A 19222-nucleotide genomic window follows, 5' to 3' on the forward strand; every position below is an offset into this window, starting at 1 on the left:
AGTACTTCGAGGAAATGATAGTACAAGGGTAAGTTACTGGTAAAAATTGGTTAATCCGGCGGATAACATATGACTAAGGTAGATATATTGTATGGGGAAGGGAAATGCCTAAGATCACCACAGAATCCAACATATTCCTCCATGGGGATCGAGGTAGGGGAGTTTTGTAGAGGGGTATTTGTGCTCCCCTCCCTTTCATTACAAGCCTCCCCCATCCCATCTCTCTCTCTCCATGCTGCTCACATGTTTCTCTCTCTCTACCATACTACCATTGCCCGGCAGGCACTCCTCTCCCTCTCCCCCGTCCTTTGGGTTTTTAACTAGCAGAGGGGGGTAAAGCCACCCTGACAGCGCAGCATCTCCTTTGTTTTATCTCCCACATCATCCCCCTCATCATCGTCTGCACACAACAAACAGCCCTCTCTCCTCTCGCTGTACTCAACATTTCACTTCTCTCTCAACCCCCCTCCCTCTTTCTCTCTCCTTCACAGCTATCATATTCTCGTCCCCTCTCTCTCCTCCAATCCACCCTATTATTTATTGCAGGCTTACTGAAGGTATCTTAATTCTTTTTTCCTCTCCCTTCTCCCCCCTCCTCTCTCCCTTGCAGAGGGTATTTTTCTTGTGCCAGGCTTCCTTCCTGTACTAGAGCTCCTCTATTCCTCCTCCTCCTCTTCTTCTTCTTCTTCTTCTTCGTCCCTGACCTGCCTACCACCACCTCATCTCTGTTTCTTTCCCTTTCCCCCCGCTCTCCTTCTCTCTCCGTGCTCTTTCTGGCTGTCCTGGCCTCCCATCTTTTTCACCTCCCTCTCATGTACTGATCATTCCATCACCTCCATTCCCTATGCGCCTCTGGTAACGCTTTGCCGGCGACGTGCACCCAGTGTGTACTAGCATGCAGCAGCAGCAGCAGCAGCCGCAGCATCAGGGTGGAGGCCCGGGCCAGCAGTTCGGCCTGCATCCCCCAGAGATGCCGCCATTCTCGCCGTCTAGGAGCACCGGCCAGCAGCGGATCTCGATGGCCGAGGCGCCCTCGCCCATCAGCAGCCGCCCGCCGGCGCCTGGGCCGCCGCCGCCGCAGCAGCAGCTCAACAACGAGCTAGCAGGTGCCGGCGCCGTGGGCTTCGACGAAGAGGCGCTCACGGCCGGCGAGGAAGGCTTGGGCGGCGGCGCCGGAGGAAACCGGTGGCCGCGGCAGGAGACCCTGGCGCTGCTCAAGATCCGGTCGGACATGGACGCCGCCTTCCGGGACGCCACCCTCAAGGGCCCACTCTGGGAAGAGGTCTCCAGGTAAATTACAACCCACTCGAATTGACCTCCGCCAGGCAATTGCGCACGCCGTCGCCGGCATCGCCGTCCCTGGAGGCCGGAAATTGTCGTCGCCGTAATGCCGCATGAAATCTCGGCGGCGGCGTGCTGTGATTTCCGTCCGCCGTGGCTGTTTAATTACCGGCTAAAAAACACTTCTTTTTACACTTTTGCCTTAACTATGCTTCACGAGCACAGTGACTTTTTTTCCATTTTAAAATCATATCGCTCTCCTTCCCCACCTTTCCCTGATTTTTTTTGTCCAACCATCTCTTCGACATGAGAGCTACTACTACTCCCGTAAGCTTCAGATCCGGGGGCATCAATCCCAGAGAAGCTGTCTTTTACTCCGGCACTCTGAATTTCTGCAAGCAAAAGTTGGATTTTGATTCCCGATTTAATCTATTTTGCATTCTTCTTGGGATTTGCCATTCTTGCTAGTAGTGCTGCATGTATGCATATGCCTTTCTTTATCTTTTGCATTTGGGTGCCCAAATCGAGTAAAATTCTACCGGTACATGCATGCAGCTTTTGTGTGAGGGTTACGGTTTACTTGCATGATGTGTGAGTTCGTATGTTTGCAATTGTGGTTGTAGCGTAGAGCTCCATTGACGAGGTTCTTTTCTTTTGTGCTGTTGATGCTCATGATGATTGGTGTTGGTGGTGGTTGGCAGGAAGCTGGCCGAGGAGGGGTACAGGCGGAACGCCAAGAAGTGCAAGGAGAAGTTCGAGAACGTTCACAAGTACTACAAGCGCACCAAGGACAGCCGCGCCGGCCGCAACGACGGCAAGACGTACCGCTTCTTCCGGCAGCTCGAGGCGATGCAAAGCACGTCCGGTGTGACGGCGGCTCCGATGGCATCGGCCCCGCCGCCGGCGACAGCCGTTGGGGTGCCTGGGGTGGTGGGACCCACGGCTCTACGGCCCCTCGCCGAGCCGCCGCCTGTTGGTGCCGCGGCCGCCGCCACGGCTGGCCTGCCGACGCCAGTGGTAGTGGGCAACTTGAGCTTCTCAACGTCCAACACGGAGGAGTACTCGGACGAGGACGACTCGGACGACGAGGGCACCGACGACATGGGCGGCGGCGCCGACGAGCGAGGGAAGAGGAAGCGGACGTCGGAGGGTGGCGCCGCGGCTGGTTCTGGCGGCGAGGCCGGGAGCGGCAAGATGATGAGGTTCTTCGAGGGGCTGATGAAGCAGGTGATGGAGCGTCAGGAGGCGATGCAGCAGCGGTTCCTGGAGGCCATCGAGAAGCGGGAGCAGGACCGCATGATCCGCGAGGAGGCGTGGCGGAGGCAGGAGATGGCGCGCCTGGCGCGCGAGCAGGAGATCCTCGGGCAGGAGCGCGCCATGGCTGCTACCCGCGACGCCGCTGTGCTCTCCTTCATACAGAAGATCACCGGGCAGACCATCCCCATGCCGTCCATCGCCGCGCAGGCCATTACATTCATGCCACCGCCGCCGCCTTCGCAGCCTCACGCCACGCCCATAGCATACTCCGCCGCGCCAGTTCATCCACGACCGCCGTCTTCGCAGCCACCTGCCACGCACTCGCCGCCTCAACCTCAACCCTCGCCACGGCAGCAGAAGCCGCCAACAATGCCGCCCGTGACGCCGCAGCCGCACAAGTCGCCGGCTCCAGCGACGCCACAGCTACAGCAGCAAGCGCCGGCCGTAAATTCAAGCTGCATGGACATCGTCGTGGTGCCCTCGGAAGCGCCGCACGACTCGTCGGGCTACGACGGGTCCGGTGGCGGCAGCGGACCGACATCGTCGCGGTGGCCCAAGGCGGAGGTGCACGCGCTGATCCAACTGCGGAGCAACCTGGACATGAGGTACCAAGAGGCCGGGCCCAAGGGACCGCTCTGGGAAGAGATCTCCGCCGGCATGCGGCGGATGGGCTACAACCGGAGCTCCAAGCGGTGCAAGGAGAAGTGGGAGAACATCAACAAGTACTTCAAGAAGGTGAAGGAGAGCAACAAGAAGCGGCCCGAGGACTCCAAGACGTGCCCCTACTTCCACCAGCTCGAGGCGCTCTACCGCAACAAGGCGGCGCTCGGCTCCCCCTCCGGCGCCGGCGGCGCACTGGCTTTGCCGCCGCCCGCAGTGCACGCCAATGCAGCTCCCCAGGAGCGCATCGAGGCGTTCACCGTCGCGGCGCCGATCTCGCAGACGGCTCCGCAGCAGCCACCTGTGGCCAAGAACGACGCCAGCAACGCCGGGAACGGCAACGGTAATGGCGGCGGCGCGTCGGCAGGAGTCTCCGGGGGAGCGCAAAGGCTGGCGGCGAGCAACGGCGGCAGCAGGTTCGTCTTCGGCGAAGCAGGCGGAGACGCGGCGGCGAAAAAGGTAATTAAGCTAGAAAATATGTGCATTCTGGATGTGGCCATAGCCATTTGGCGCGTACATGTGGTACCCTGCTGTTCGTTTCTTCCGTGATCCAATGCTGATTGCATGACACTGCGCATTTAAAGCCAGAAGGCATCATGAAGGAGACGACGATGGAGCAGAGGCAGCCACAGCCGCAGCCGCAGGCGGCGCAGCAGGCTGCGATCAACAGCTACAACCGTACGGGCGGCGGCGGCGCCGAGAGCGACAACATGGACGAGGACGACGAGGACGAGGACGACTACGAGGACGAGGACGAGGAGGACGACCTCGACGGCAACAAAACGCAGTACAAGATCCAGTTCCAGGGGCAGCAACAACATCAGAATCAGCATCAACAGCACCACCACAACGTTGTCAGGCCGAACGCCACCTCGTCCGGCGGCGGCAACCCGCCTGGCGCTGCCGCTCCCAGCGCGCCGGCGGCGGCAACGACGACGGCCGGATCTTTCCTGGGCATGGTCCAGTAGATCCATCCATCACCCCGGTGACTAGCTCTCTCTCTCCCCATACCCCAATCAATTCCATCGGTGGCTTTCTACCTTCTCTTTCTCTCTTTCTTGTACCATTTGTATCTACCTACCTGTCGCATCTTCCATCCCCGTCCATATATCTCGGCACCTCCAGACCTAGAGCTCAAGAGCTCTCTCCTCCTCCACCAAGCTCCAGCACCCCTCATATGCACATGCACGTAGCAACGACGACATGTCCATGTCAGAATCATTCGCCTGCATGCATGCATATGCATGCGCATCGTCGTCGACGTTGCTACTCCGATATACACCTTCCCTTTACATGTCCAGCTAGCGGCTGCATCCGTTTCTTGATTCGTTGCTGTGTTAATTACAGTGTTACAGTAAAAAAAATGGTGGTCTCTGGTTATTTATTGATTTGTCGTGGTGATTAATAAGAACCCTTCTTGCCGGAGGGCTTCACTGAGAGGTTAATTACTACTACATCGGGGTGGTAAAAAACCCCGGTAATAAGATCGATCCAGCTCGCGCGCGGTTAAAATGAAGAGAAGAGCGTGTGCTTGTTACTTTCGTCAATTTGGTGCATACGGCTACTGCCCTACAGTGTGGTACTGTACGTGCTGCAATGGAACGGTGAAAAATGAAAAAGGATCGACGGTACTGGCCTGCAGGCCATGAGGAAGAAGGTGCTGGAGCATATGCGGATTTTTTTTCCTTTTTATCTTCTATATATTTTTTCTTTCGAAATTACCCAAATTGTCCATTATGTATTACCGAGCTTTTCTTCTTCTTACCAACTGTTTTTACTGAACTATTACAGTGTATACTTGTGACATACTATATCCTATATTCTTGCTGTGCTTGCACCAGCATTCTTCTGAGTATATATGAACTCCATCACTGCATGCCTACTGTGTTTTCTGTATTTTAATGGCTAGAGGCAGATGCAGGATAAAGTTACATGTTCACCTCTGATTATACTCTAGATCTGATGCCTAAATTATTGTAAGCTTATTCTGGTTTTAGATCCCATAAGGATCTCTCTTCCAAATATTATTACTACAATGCCATGGTTAGTACGAACCCTTGGGGTGTAGTATAGTCCTCACATGCATGCCAACCTACATTACCATGCTATATGAAATGTAATAGCAAGAGGAGGCACACAAATAGTTTTTCTACAACTACAAATATGTACCGTAAGCGAGCTAGAAACGATTGTGATATTACAATCACCTAATAACAATGTACATGAGCGGTCTTGCGCTAATAATCAACACCTAAGTATAACTCCGTTGTTATTCTACAATCTATGGAATAGATGAGCGGCCTTGTGCTCCTATCACATTTATGGATTCCGGTATTAGAATATGAAATTAATAATTCTACTCAAACCATCAATGGTGTGAAAAGAAGGATTCAATGATTTGTTTGACCTAATTCAATACATTGCAAAACACACCAGTTTAGGGGGTCGAGGGAAAGAGAGAACGAACATCATAGTCCAATGCCAAGTCACAAATTATGCTACAAGACACAAAGAAGTTGTTCAATAGCAAGATACATAAAAGAACAATATGTGGCAAAAAGGCGTTGAGTCTGCTGCGGCCACCAAGACAATTGAGGCCAGGGCCACTACCACCCCTAGGAGAAGCTACCCATGCCATCGATGGTAGCATTCTTACTCGATCATTGGTAGGTGTTGAAATATGTATGAAATATGTGTGTGTATGTGTCTAGCCTATCAGCTTATGTCTAGTCACTTGTATATAAACGTCCCAAGCTACAAGTGTTTGAATCAAACACCTAACCCTTAACTAATTACATGTCCGGTTGTTGCTCGACACGTATGTTGGAAATATGCCCTAGAGGCAATAATAAATTGGTTATTATTATATTTCCTTGTTCATGATAATCGTTTATTATCCATGCTAGAATTGTATTGATAGGAAACTCAGATGCATGTGTGGATACATAGACAACACCATGTCCCTAGTAAGCCTCTAGTTGACTAGCTCGTTGATCAATAGATGGTTACGGTTTCCTGACCATGGACATTGGATGTCATTGATAACGGGATCACATCATTAGGAGAATGATGTGATGGACAAAGACCCAATCCTAAGCTTAGCACAAGATCATGTAGTTCGTATGCTAAAGCTTTTCTAATGTCAAGTATCATTTCCTTAGACCATGAGATTGTACAACTCCCGGATACCGTAGGAGTGCTTTGGGGTGCCAAACGTCACAACGTAACTGGGTGACTATAAAGGTACACTACAGGTATCTCCGAAAGTGTCTGTTGGGTTGGCACGAATCGAGACTGGGATTTGTCACTCTGTGTAAACGGAGAGGTATCTCTGGGCCCACTCGGTAGGACATCATCATAATGTGCACAATGTGATCAAGGAGTTTATCACGGGATGATGTGTTACAGAAGAGTAAAGAGACTTGCCGGTAACGAGATTGAACAAGGTATCGGGATACCGACGATCGAATCTCGGGCAAGTATCGTACCGATAGACAAAGGGAATTGTATACGGGATTGATTAAGTCCTTGACATTGTGGTTCATCCGATGAGATCATCGTTGAACATGTGGGAGCCAACATGGGTATCCAGATCCCGCTGTTGGTTATTGACCGGAGAGTCATCTCGGTCATGTCTGCATGTCTCCCGAACCCGTAGGGTCTACACACTTAAGGTTCGGTGACGCTAGGGTTATAGAGATATTAGTATGCGGTAACCTGAAAGTTGTTCGGAGTCCCGGATGAGATCCCGGACGTCACGAGGAGTTCCGGAATGGTCCGAAGGTAAAGATTTATATATGGGAAGTCCTGTTTTGGTCACCGGAAAAGTTTCGGGTTTTATCGATAACGTACCGGGACCACCGGGAGGGTCCCGGGGGCCCACCAAGTGGGGCCTCCTTCCCCGGGGGGCCACATGGGCTGTAGGGGTATGCGCCTTGGCCTATATGGGCCAAGGGCACCAGCCCCAAGAGGCCCATGCGCCAAGAGATAAGAAGAAGGAAGAGTCCTAAAGGGGGAAGGCACCTCCTAAGTGCCTTGGGGAGGAGGGACTCCTCCCTGGCCGCACCCTTCCTTGGAGGAAGGGCCAAGGCTGCGCCCCCCTCTCCCTTGGCCCTATATATAGTGGGGGGAAGGGAGGGCAGCCATACCTAAGCCCTGGCGCCTCCCTCTCCCTCCCATGACACATCTCCCTCCTCCCGCAGCGCTTGGCGAAGCCCTGTTGGAATCCCGCTACTTCCACCACCACACCGTCGTGCTGCTGGATCTCCATCAACCTCTCATCCCCCCTTGCTGGATCAAGAAGGAGGAGACGTCGCTGCTCCGTACGTGTGTTGAACGCGGAGGTGCCGTCCGTTCGGCGCTAGAATCATCGGTGATTTGGATCACGACGAGTACGACTCCATCAACCCCGTTCTCTTGAACGCTTCCGCGCGCGATCTACAAGGGTATGTAGATCCACTCCTCCCTCGTTACTAGATGACTCCATAGATTGATCTTGGTGATGCGTAGAAAATTTTGAATTTCTGCTACGTTCCCCAACAACGTACACACGCGTATTCGACCCATATAACAACTTTGCAAATATTACCTCGCCGTCTTGAAGCCGCAATCCATGAACCTTCGTGTGTACATTGAACTTGAACTATTAATCTTGAGCTCCACTGCTATTTTCTTGACAACCGTTGCAACTGGAGTCATGTGATCCAGTAGGTTAGACACAAATCATCAAGCGATTGTGCGATGTTGATTTAGTACTACATGCGGAGGAGCGTCCATTTCATCCCTTGAGGAGTAGGTAAGATTGCCAACCCTCATTAACAAATACCGATGTAGTGCTGTGATTACCTGTCCTAAGATAATTGACCACACATCGGATTTCTAACAGTGGGTTTGTCACAAGTATGTGTATGGTCTTCTAGGAGCCGGGAATGGAATTCTTTGCTATATTGAAAAGTCCATCCCTTTTTGTGTCATTGTCGACCGCTGTAAACTCAATTCTCCCTCCTGCGGGACTTAGCATCGCAGCCAAAGTTGTTAAAATCCGAGGTTTTGAAGCTGACTCTTTGGCAATATCACAAATCATAGGAATACAATTGTTAGGATTGTAAAATGATAAATTCTACTTGTTAGAATCGTAGAACAAAGCTATACAAAATCATAGCACTAGTCAAATTAATTTGGATCTTGTAGAATCACACAATAGAATCAAGATGCACGCAACCTTGATTGTTGGTTCAGCTTGCCCACTCTAAGAAGCATGTACGGATTTTGAGGAGAAAGACAAAGGATTGGAGGCGAGGTTGGGTTTTTTGTGTGGAAAAGGAGGTGACCTCCTACATCTGCATCACTGGGATGCACACACAACCAACTTTATTATGTATCAACCATTTGTCATAAAGAAATAGAAAACGGAAAGAAGACCATGCACGACCGGTCGATAACAACAATACATGACTACAGACATAACCTAGATATTTGAAGGCTACGAGGGTAAAAGTCTTTGTTTGAAGAGTTTTTCGTTGGGCCAAAAGGATTGTCACCAATGGAGTGATATAATTTTTTTATTACACCCATGAGTACCATCTTTAATTGTCGGGAGGGAGTTATGAACTCAGCAAAAATGCCGCCTATTCGAAATATGTTTTTGCTTCAAAATGATTTTGTATTCGGATTAGGGATGTCTTTGACCAATTCTAACATTGCGGAGGAAACACATTCTAGAGAAGAATCCTCACCAAATCACACACTTGATACACTCCGGGTGGCGCTTCAAAATTGTACCTGGGCGTACGTGGTGGAGATGAGATGCCCTATTTTTGGCTGCCTCGGAGTTAGCGCCAGGGTGTCGATAGAATACTGATCCATTTGGCAAGCATACAAAATTGGTTTGGGGTCAGGGCTGGCAGCGGCGGCAGCAGCTGGGGATCCGTATAGAAACGGTTGAAGCGCGTGGGGTGGCGTGCCCTGCCATAAAAAGTTAGAAAGATAGGGGCGCTGTGGGATTGATGCCTCCTGTTTAATTGTTGGGAGAAGGTGGAGGTTGCAGCTGCGGGCGCTCGCTCACCACGGGCGCACCGCACATGCATCCCTTTTCTACTGCTAGTACTGCCTTTTAAAATTACTGTATTATTTACTTCGTTATATTTTTCTAAACAACGTGAGAATTCTTAGTTTATGTTTTGACTACTGGGAAGAAACGAGTTGGACTCGGTTTGGAAAACATCTCTCTTTCCTTGGCTTGGGCAATTGGCATGAGAAGGGAGGGCCGGCTCTACTTTGTTCTGGCTGCACTGCAGGCTGAATGATGCACATGGGAAGGTCGGGAAAAAAAAGGGGGTGTGAAATTAGGGCTCTAGCATGCACAGAGGAGCCCACGCTGCAATCTTGTACCCTTTTGTTTTGCGCCCTTTTCTTCTTTTCACCACTGGCATTTACTCGGCATCTTTTACCTTGTCATAAAAAAAGAGAGTAAGAACTCATGCATCAGTGAGCAGCTAGAGAGGACCAATTAAATTGCATGCCAACAAATGTTGTTTGTTCATGAGGTTTACCTTTTCTACAAACAGTTTGAGTAGTAGTAGTAACACACATCCATCAATGCACATAGTTTTACAGCGGTAAGAAAAGGCTAGCCGATCCAACGTTAAAGGCACTGCACGGAGGCATTCAAAGTCCAGTAAAAACACAATTTCTTACTACCTGCTGTGGTAAGTAATTATCCGCAGCACGCCAGTACGCACACACTGAGAAGTTTTTTTTGGAAGGGTGCACACACAGACTAAGCAGTTGTGCATGACAAAGGCAAGCTCGTCAGAAAAAAAAAAGTCCCTCGCATGCAGCTGTAGATGCAGAGCGGCCGGCTGCAGAAGATACTTTTGGTGTGTGAGAGTAGAGTAGGTTTTTAGTAATACTACAAAATTCTGTCGCGGTAAATGATGCGTCATGTACAGGGTAAAAGGGTAAAAAAAGAGAAAGATGGAAGAAAGGCACAGTGCATGAATTCTCATGCTCGGCAGCATGTGCGGTGACTCCGCGCTTCACGAGACGCTGTTACCTGAGAGTGGGACAGTACTGAAAAACCTCAAGAAACTTCGCTAGGTCAACACCCCGGTGCTACACAGGATATTTTGTTTCACCTTTTTTTCTTCCTAAAATGAATGTAAACAAGTTTTGGGATTTCATTTCAACCCATAAATAAAAAGAAAGAAAGGATGATAATGAGATGCTATGGCGTGTTTTTTTAGGACGCCGATAAGTGCCACACGTGTGGGCGTTAGGGAGTCCGCCCATACATTTTGTGTGGTGTATAAGAGGAACAGGCCACACACCTACGTGTGGGCAAAACAATTAGCGCCCACACGCCTCTTTTTTCCCTCGCGATCCCTCTCACACGTGTGCGTGTGGGCGAAGTTGATAACGCCCACACGCCCGTATGTCAGGCCTCGTACCTCCTGGTCCCGCACGCCACGCGTGACGGTCACCGCGCGCCCGCAGTTGCCATGGTCCAGACCCTCGTCCATGTTCGTTTAATTGCAGTTGCCATGTCGCTGAACAACGGTTGCCATGTCGGACAACTGCAGTTGCCATGGTTGCTCAACTGCAGTTGCCATGTATGGTCTGATCTAATGTAGTTGCCATGATTTCATAACTTTAGGAGTTGCCACATACTAACACTAGGCAGTTGAGAGAGTTGCCATGTGCTCACAAGCATGCTAGGGCAGTTGCCATGTAAAAAGGAAGAGTTGCCATCTGCTTACGTGCACGTTAGGGCAGTTGCCATGTACATGCACGTTAGGGCAGTTGCCATGTACATGCACGTTAGGGCAGTTGCCATGTACCATGCAAAAACATATGACAACTCGGTAAAAGAGAGTTGCCATCTGCTTACGTGCACAGTAGGCAGTTGCCGTGTACCCTGCAAAACACATGGCAAACTCGGGTAAAAAAAGAGAGTTGCCACCTGCTTATAAAAGCACACTAGGGGCAGTTGTCATGTGCAGTGCAAAAACACATGGCAACTAGCAGCTTGGGTGTGGGAGAGGAGAAGGGCGTGTGGGCAAGATGCCAAATGCCCACACACTAGCCCTTGTGTGTGTGCGTGCAAAGTGGCGTGTGGGCGAACTGTTGAACGCCCACACACCAGCCCCTCCTGTGTGGTGAAATGGCCGTGTGGGCGACCGGCTGAACGCCCACACACCAGGCCAGTCCTACGTGGCACTAGAAACATGCCAAGATTCGTGCGCTCACGAACGGACACGGATCCATGCGTGTGGGCGAGATGCAAACGCCCACACATATGGGCGTTAACATTTCCGTTTTTTTAACACAGTACATAGGCAAGCGCTCGTACATACGCGAATATACTCACACCCTACCGCTATGAGCACCTTCGAGAGATTGAGCTGGCATATTATCTTGAGATTTATAAAGTCACTGTAGACGCCTCGTCATTGACGAAACGTCTCTTTGCATTGAAAGTGCATCGCCGAAAATCCTAAAATAAATCTACGAATAATGCAAGCTTCAGGACTTGAACCCTGATGTGCTGGGATATCATTGTCCCTCTAATCATCCAACCAGAGATTGGTTCATGATGCCATGGCATGTTAATGTATACTCCCTCCATTCCAAAATATAGTGCGCCCGCGCTTCCCGAGGTCCAACTTTGACCGTAAATTTAACCAACAAGACCAACTGCGGCGGAAGAAAAAATTATATAATTGAAAACTTCTTTCGAATACGAATTCGCTGATATAATTTTTGCTCCCGCCGCAATCGGTTTTGGTAGTTAAATTTACGGTCAAAGTTGAAGCACGTAGATAGAGGAAGCACTACATTATGGAATGGAGGGAGTACTTCCTCCATCCTAAAATAAGTATCTTAACTTTGTACTAACTTTCGTATAAAGTTGTATTAAGATTGACACATTTATTTTCGGATGGAGGGAGTAGTACAATAGAAGACACATCAACAACTAGAAGAAATTGTTTTTTTTCTACAACCAGTGTTTACCTCCGATAGTATAATTCAAAAGCTAGCACAAGCATTTTGCCAGATAAGTTATGCACCAGGAGGAGTGTCACAAGTGCAGTCGCCCGGTTAATGGATTATTAGCAGTTACCTGGTGCAGCAAGCATCATCACATGCGTCGCTCATATATATGCATGCAACACTTCATGTCACCCTGCAGTGCATTATCTGTCTGCTTGCCCATTTCTGTTAGTGTGATGGTTAGGTACATGATGGAGAGCATCGGGCCACTACGTCAGCAGGCGGGAAAAGTAACGACCCTCAGTGTCCAGCATGTACGGACGATTGTCGTTCGCGCTCAGGCGCATGTCTCAAGATACTGGTAACTCGTGGATCCACTCGCACCACGGAGTTGCACCATTCCACAAACCAGAGTTTTTCTCTCTCTTTTTTAACCGACCATATACCATACACGCCCTCGCCGTCGTTGTTTGAAATTCACGTCATGTTTTCTAGTTCAGCATCATTTGTCTTATTTCAATGAATTATATAGTTTGTCCCCACAAAAATGTTTTGTTTTTTCCTCTTGTTTTAAACTGTCGAATTTATGCCCATGAACCAAATAGTCCATGTACAAATCTTTTTTTTGACCATGTATATAAATCTTATAAATTTATTGTTATGATTGGCTTCACTTATAGCCGGAGGAGGCCCATTAGGCGCGTCTAGTTAGGGGCTTAGCCCAACTTATTTTATTTTTATTAACAAGCGAGGATTATATAAACAGATGTAAGGATACCTGCCTTCTATAAAGCTAAGATACGCGATTGCGCACTCTAAAAAAAACCTTTTGGAATTAAGCAATAAGTCATTACTATTGCCCGGCTCCCCTTAGGAGGCAGAACCCTAAACCCTAGCCGCCTCTCCCTCTCAGCCGCCGCCTCCTCCCGCACGACTATGGTGCCGGCGCATCGCCGACCGCGCCCTCCTCCTCGACAACCAGCCTCTCACCCCTACAACCTACAGTCCAGGCCAGGTAGGACCCTAGCTCCTACCAGTTTGGTATCAGCTAGCTTCGATTCGATCATGTCTACACCGCAGCCCACCCCGTCTCTCCTGCTGCCGGTCACCTCGTTGCCTGCGGCGACGACCACTGTCGTCACCCCGCTCCTGCCCGCGCCGGGGTCCTCTGCCGCGCCCGCCACCGTCGTCCTCACCCCGGAGGAGGTGTCCGGGGCGCTGCGAGACCTAACCCAGGCGGTCTAGGGGATCCGCCTGTTCCTGGTCGGGTCCTACGGGCCACACCCGGCTGCGCCGCCCATCGCCGCCAATGCGACGCCGTGGCCGCCGCCCCTGGCGTCCTCTGCCACGTCCGAGGGACCGCTGCAGCAGCTGCCGCCGCCGCCGCCCGTCAACTCCGGGTTGGCCCTGTCCGCGCCGGCGGGGGTCCCGATCCACCAGGTCCGGTTCCCGCCCTCGCTGTCACCGTACCGGCCTGGTTGGTCGGGTCGTCGCAGCCGGTCTACATGATGGCTTCAGGGCCGTCGCACGTCCAGTCGCCGCCGGCACCAACCCTGCAGTACGGCGGGTCCTCCAGCTCTGTCGGTCCTTACGCTGGCCTCGACGGGCCGCCGTTCCATGCCCCCCCATGACCACCGACCCGGCGCCGGCCCCCTCGCTGCTCCGCGCTGATGAGACGTGAAGGAAATATGCCCTAGAGGCAATAATAAAGTTATTATTTATTTCCTTATATCATGATAAATGTTTATTATTCATGCTAGAATTGTATTAACCGGAAACTTAATACATGTGTGAATACATAGACAAACATAGTGTCCCTAGTATGCCTCTACTTGACTAGCTCGTTAATCAAAGATGGTTAAGTTTCCTAGCCATGGGCATGTGTTATCATTTGATGAATGGGATCACATCATTAGAGAATGATGTGATGGACTAGACCCATCCGCTAGTTTAGCACTATGATCGTTTAGTTTATTGCTATTGCTTTCTTCATGACTTATACATGTTCCTATGACTATGAGATTATGCAACTCCCGAATACCGGAGGAACACTTAGTGTGCTATCAAACGTCACAACATAACTGGGTGATTATAAAGATGCTCTACAGGTATCTCCAATGGTGTTTGTTGAGTTGGCATAGATCGAGATTAGGATTTGTCACTCCAATTGTTAGAGAGGTATCTAGGGCCCTCTCGGTAATGCACGTCACTATAAGCCTTGCAAGCAATGTGACTAATGAGTTAGTCACGGGATGATTCATTACAGAAAGAGTAAAGAGACTTGCCAGTAACGAGATTGAACTAGGTATGAGGATACCGATGATCGAATCTCGGGCAAGTAACATACCGATGACAAAGGGAGCAACGTATGTTGTTATGCGGTTTGACCGATAAAGATCTTCGTAGAATATGTAGGAGCCAATATGAGCATCCAGGTTGCGCTATTGGTTATTGACCGGAGATGTGTCTCGACCATGTCCACATAGTTCTCGAACCAATAGGGTCCGCACACGTAATGTTTGATGACGATTGGTATTATGAGTTATGTGATTTGATGTAGTGAAGGTTATTCGTAGTCCCGGATGAGATCATAGACAGGACAAGGAGTCTCGAAATGGCCGACATGTAAAGATCGATATATTGAAAGGCTATATTCGGACATCGGGAGGTTTCGAGTGATTCAGGTATTTTTCGGAGTACCGGGGAGTTACAGGAATTCACCGGAAGAAGTAATGGGCCTTATTGGGCTTTAGTGGAGAGAGGCGAGAAGGGCCAAGAGGTGGCGAGCGCCTCCCCCGTGCCCAAACCGAATTGGACAAGGGGTGGGGGCGCGGCCCCCCTTTCCTTCTCCCTCTCCCTCTCTGTCCTTCTCTCCTACTCCGAATAGGAAAGAGGAGGGGAATCCTACTTGGACTGGGGAGTCCTAGTAGGATTCCCCACACCTGGCGCGCCCCCTTAGGTCCGGCCACCTCTTCCCCCCTCCTTTATATACGTGGCCCGGGGCACCCCATAGACACACAAGATTTGTCTTAGCCGTGTGCTGTGCCCCCCTCCACAGTTACACACCTTGGTCATATCGTTGTAGTGCTTAGGTGAAGCCCTGCGTCGGTAACTTCATCATCACCGTTGCCATGCCATCGTGCCGACGGAACTCTCCTTCGGCCTCAACTGGATGAAGACCCCGAGGGACGTCATCGAGCTGAACGTTTGTTGAACGCGGAGGTGCCGTACGTTCGGTACTTGGATCGGTTGGATCGCAAAGACGTTCGACTATATCAACCGCGTTACTAAATGCTTCCGCTTTCGGTCTACGAGGGTACGTAGACATACTCTTCCCTTCTTGTTGCTATGCATCTCTTAGATAGATCTTGCGTGATCATAGGAATTTTTTTGAAATACCACGTTCCTCAACAGTGGCATCAGAGCCAGGTCTATGCGTAGATGTCATATGCACGAGTAGAACACAAAGGAGTTGTGGGCGTGGGTATATACATATTGTTTGCCGTCACTAGTTGATTCTTGATTCAACGGTATGGTTGGATGAAGTGGCTTAGACCGACATTACGCGTATGCTTACACGAGACTGGTTCTACCGACGTGCTTCGCACACAAGTGGATGGTGGGTGTCAGTTTCTCCAACTTTAGTTGAATCGGATTCAATGAACATGGTTCTTTCTAAAGATCAAAAAGCAATCACTATACCGCGTTGTGGTTTTTGATGCGTAGGTAAGGACGGTTCTTGCTCAGCCCGTAGCAGCCACGTAAAACTTGCAACACCAAAGTAGAGGACGTCTAACTTGTTTTTGCAGGGCATGTTGTGATGTGATATGGTCAAGACGTGATGAGATATAAATTGTTGTATGAGATGATCATGTTTTGTTAAAGTTATCGGCAACTGGCAGGAGCCTTATGGTTGTCTCTTTATTGCATAAGATGCAAGCGCCATATAATTGCTTTACTTTATCGCTATGTGATAGCAATAGTTGCAAAAGCTATAGTTGGCAAGACGACCATGTGAAGACATGTTGATAAAGATCAAGATGATGGAGATCATGGTTGTAAGGGCATATTTATCCCTAAGTGTTTTGGTGATTGATGACAACGCATTTGCGGACTAATCGTGTGCCATGAGTATTCCAGACACTTCATTGCTAGGCACAAGACGGTTGGGTGCCCCTCGAAGACTGATGAAGACGACATCTTTTCTACGTTTCTTTTTGGTGGATTTGAGTCGTAGGAAAGCCATACTATTAAGAGGGGGTCCGCGTTGGAAAGGTTTGGGTGGAATCATCACGTACACGTCTCCTTCTTGTCCCCTCCTTTTTCCTTGGAGCTTCCTCCGTTTTCTTGCCTCCCTTGTCTGGCTGCTATTGTTGGTTGCGGTAGTACTGCTCCCAGGACAATGGTAGTACCGTAGGCATTTGCGGTAGTACCGCAGGTGCCCACGGTAGTACCGCTTTCGCCGAGCGGTAGTACCGCGCTATGCAGTCAGGCAGTAGTACCGCCCCTCAGCAGTACTAATGTGTCGGGTTTTTTCTACTTCCGTTTCTTTGCGGAAGTAGGCACGGAAGTTTCCCTTCCCCCTTGGCTGGGATTTTTGCCTCGCGGTAGTACCGCATGGGGGGCGCGGTAGTACCGCGCGTGCGGAAGTACCGCCCCCAGCTCCTGCGCGTCTGTTTATCTTTTCTGTTGCTAGGGTTGCGGCAGTACCGTGGGTCGGTATGGTAGTACCGAACAGCCGTGCGGTAGTACCGCTTGGTTGCAAGTAGTAGTACCGCGCGGCCTTGCGGTAGTACCGCTGGCCAGGCGCGGTAGTACCGCTGGCCGCGGGCTGGTTGGTGGGTAACGGTTGGATCATGTTCCCACACTATATAAGGGGTCCCCTTCTTCCCCGTTGACTTACCTCTTCCACCCCTAAGCTCCATTATTGCTCCAAGCTCCATTTTCGCCCGATCTCACTCCCTAGCCGACCAAACTTGTTGATTTGCTCGGGAGTGGTTGAGAAGGCCCCGATCTACACTTCCACCAAGAGATATTTGATTCCCCCCACTAATCCCTTGCGGATCTTGTTACTCTTGGGTGTTTGAGCATCCTAGACGGTTGAGGTCACCGCGAAGCCATAGTCCATTATGGTGAAGCTTCGTGGTGTCGTTGGGAGCCTCCAATTGAGTTGTGGAGATTGCCCCAACCTAGTTTGTAAAGGTTCGGTCGCCGCCTCCAAGGGCACCAATAGTGGAATCACGGCATCTCGCATTGTGTGAGGGCGTGAGGAGATTATGGTGGCCCTAGTGGCTTCTTGGGGAGCATTGTGCCTCCACACCGCTCCAACGGAGACGTACTTCCTCTCAAAGGGAAGGAACTTCGGCAACACATCCTCGTCTCCACCGTCTCCACTTTTGGTTATCTCGTGCCTTTACTTGTGCAAGCTTATTTGTTTCATATATCTTGCTTGCTTGTGTTCCTATCCTTGTTGCATCATATAGGTTGCTCACCTAGTTGCATATCTAGACAACCTACTTTGATGCAAAGTTTAAATTGCTAAAGAAAAGCTAAAAATTGTTAGTTGCCTATTCACCCCCCCTCTAGTCAACCATATCGATCCTTTCAATTGGTATCAGAGTGTCGTCTCTTTATTAAGGACTTTACCGTCCAAAGATTACGGTTGATACCGTAGACGGTGTGGAGGAACACTCCGGTGTGAATCCGATCTCGTCTACGGGCGATGGGGGAACCTCGGTCTCTCGTGAGGAGTTCAATGTGGCCTTGGAGACATTGAAAACCTCCATGACGACCGAAGTTGAAAGCATGTTTACTAAATTTCTTGAGGGGCTTAAACTATCCACCGCACCGTTAAAAGTGGGTGACCCCGCCAACAAGGTGACGGATGCTATCCCCGAAAGGGGGGAAGCTAGTAGTGAAAAGGCTCCTTCTTCTAGTTGTAAGAATGGCACCAACATCTTTGCCCATGTGGAACCACCACTTGTTTATGGTGGACCGGTTCCTTCCACTCATTTGAATCATGCCGGTCCTCCCCCTAACATTGTGAAAAATGAGGACTTTGATTCTTGGGTTTACCGCTTTAAACGGCATTTAAATCATGTGAACACTAACCTTTGGAGAATCATTGAAGAAGGTTTCTATCCACATGATCCAAGCAACTTCACTCCTCAAGAAGCCGCGGACAATCAATTCAATGATAATGCTCTCTTCATCATTCAAGATGCAATTCCATCCGAAGACCTACCTCATCTTCGTCCCTTCGCCTTGGCCAAAGATGCATGGCATTGGGTTGTCTCTCTCTACCGGGGAAGCGCAAGCATTCAACGCTCCAACTATGAAGTGGTGCAAGATGAGGCCGATGAGTTTGCAATGAAAGAAGATGAAGAACCTCGTGAGCTTTATCGGAGAGTAACCAAACTCGCGGTCTCACTACGAGATCATGGGAGCAAGGACACGGATGACAATTGGACCAAGCGCAAATTCCTCAAGGCAATGATGCCCTATCACAAGGCCATGTCCTCTGTCATTCGTCAAAGACCGGACTTCCACACTTTGTCCTCAAGCGAAGTGTTGGATGAGTTTGTGGCCATGAACATTTTGGACAAGACCGCCGATAATGCGGTGCTTCGTTCTCAAAGGGCAAAGAAGCCTAACCTTGCGTTGAAGGCCAAGCTCACCATTGAAGAAGAAGAAGAGGAAGAAGAGGAGAGCAACCCCGAAGATACGAAGTATGCGTATCATGAACACATGGCACTTGCTTCAAGGCAATTTTGGAGCAAGAAAAACTCGAGGCCAAACTTTAGCAAAAACAACTCAAGTGGCACGAAGAGCAAGCAACGTGTTAGGACTTGCTACAATTGTGGCAACGTGAGTAATTTTGTTGCGGAATGCCCGTATGAGAAGAGGGAAGACAATGGTGGCAAGCTCATCCGAAAGGACAAGGCCAAGTCGTTCCCCAACAAGAGCAACTTCACCAAGAAGACTCCTCCCAAGGCATTGGTGGTACAAGAAGAGTACAATGAGGATGATGACG

At 50.0% G+C, this 19222-nt stretch overlaps 1 protein-coding gene across 3 annotated transcripts; it reads left to right on the forward strand.

The window, feature by feature from the left end:
• Nucleotides 1–390: 390 nt before the first annotated feature.
• Nucleotides 391–5053, forward strand: LOC125509413 (trihelix transcription factor GTL1). Of its 3 annotated transcripts, none has more exons than XM_048674402.2 (3): nucleotides 391–1290; nucleotides 1983–3657; nucleotides 3787–4038. In XM_048674402.2, exons 1-3 carry the CDS (start codon nucleotides 896–898, stop codon nucleotides 3796–3798), a joined length of 2082 nt encoding a protein of 693 aa, XP_048530359.1. In that variant the 5' UTR covers nucleotides 391–895; the 3' UTR covers nucleotides 3799–4038. The 3 variants fall into 3 exon arrangements, with proteins under 3 accessions (XP_048530359.1, XP_048530344.1, XP_048530353.1); XM_048674387.2 differs by having other exon boundaries at nucleotides 403–1290; nucleotides 3783–5053; XM_048674396.2 differs by lacking the exon at nucleotides 391–1290 and adding an exon at nucleotides 1573–1685 and having other exon boundaries at nucleotides 3783–5053.
• The last annotated feature ends 14169 nt before the right edge of the window (nucleotides 5054–19222 follow it).

Source organism: Triticum urartu, chromosome 1A, assembly GCF_056163025.1.
Source record: "Triticum urartu cultivar PI428250 chromosome 1A, HENAU_Tu73, whole genome shotgun sequence".
Lineage (NCBI taxonomy): Eukaryota > Viridiplantae > Streptophyta > Magnoliopsida > Poales > Poaceae > Triticum > Triticum urartu.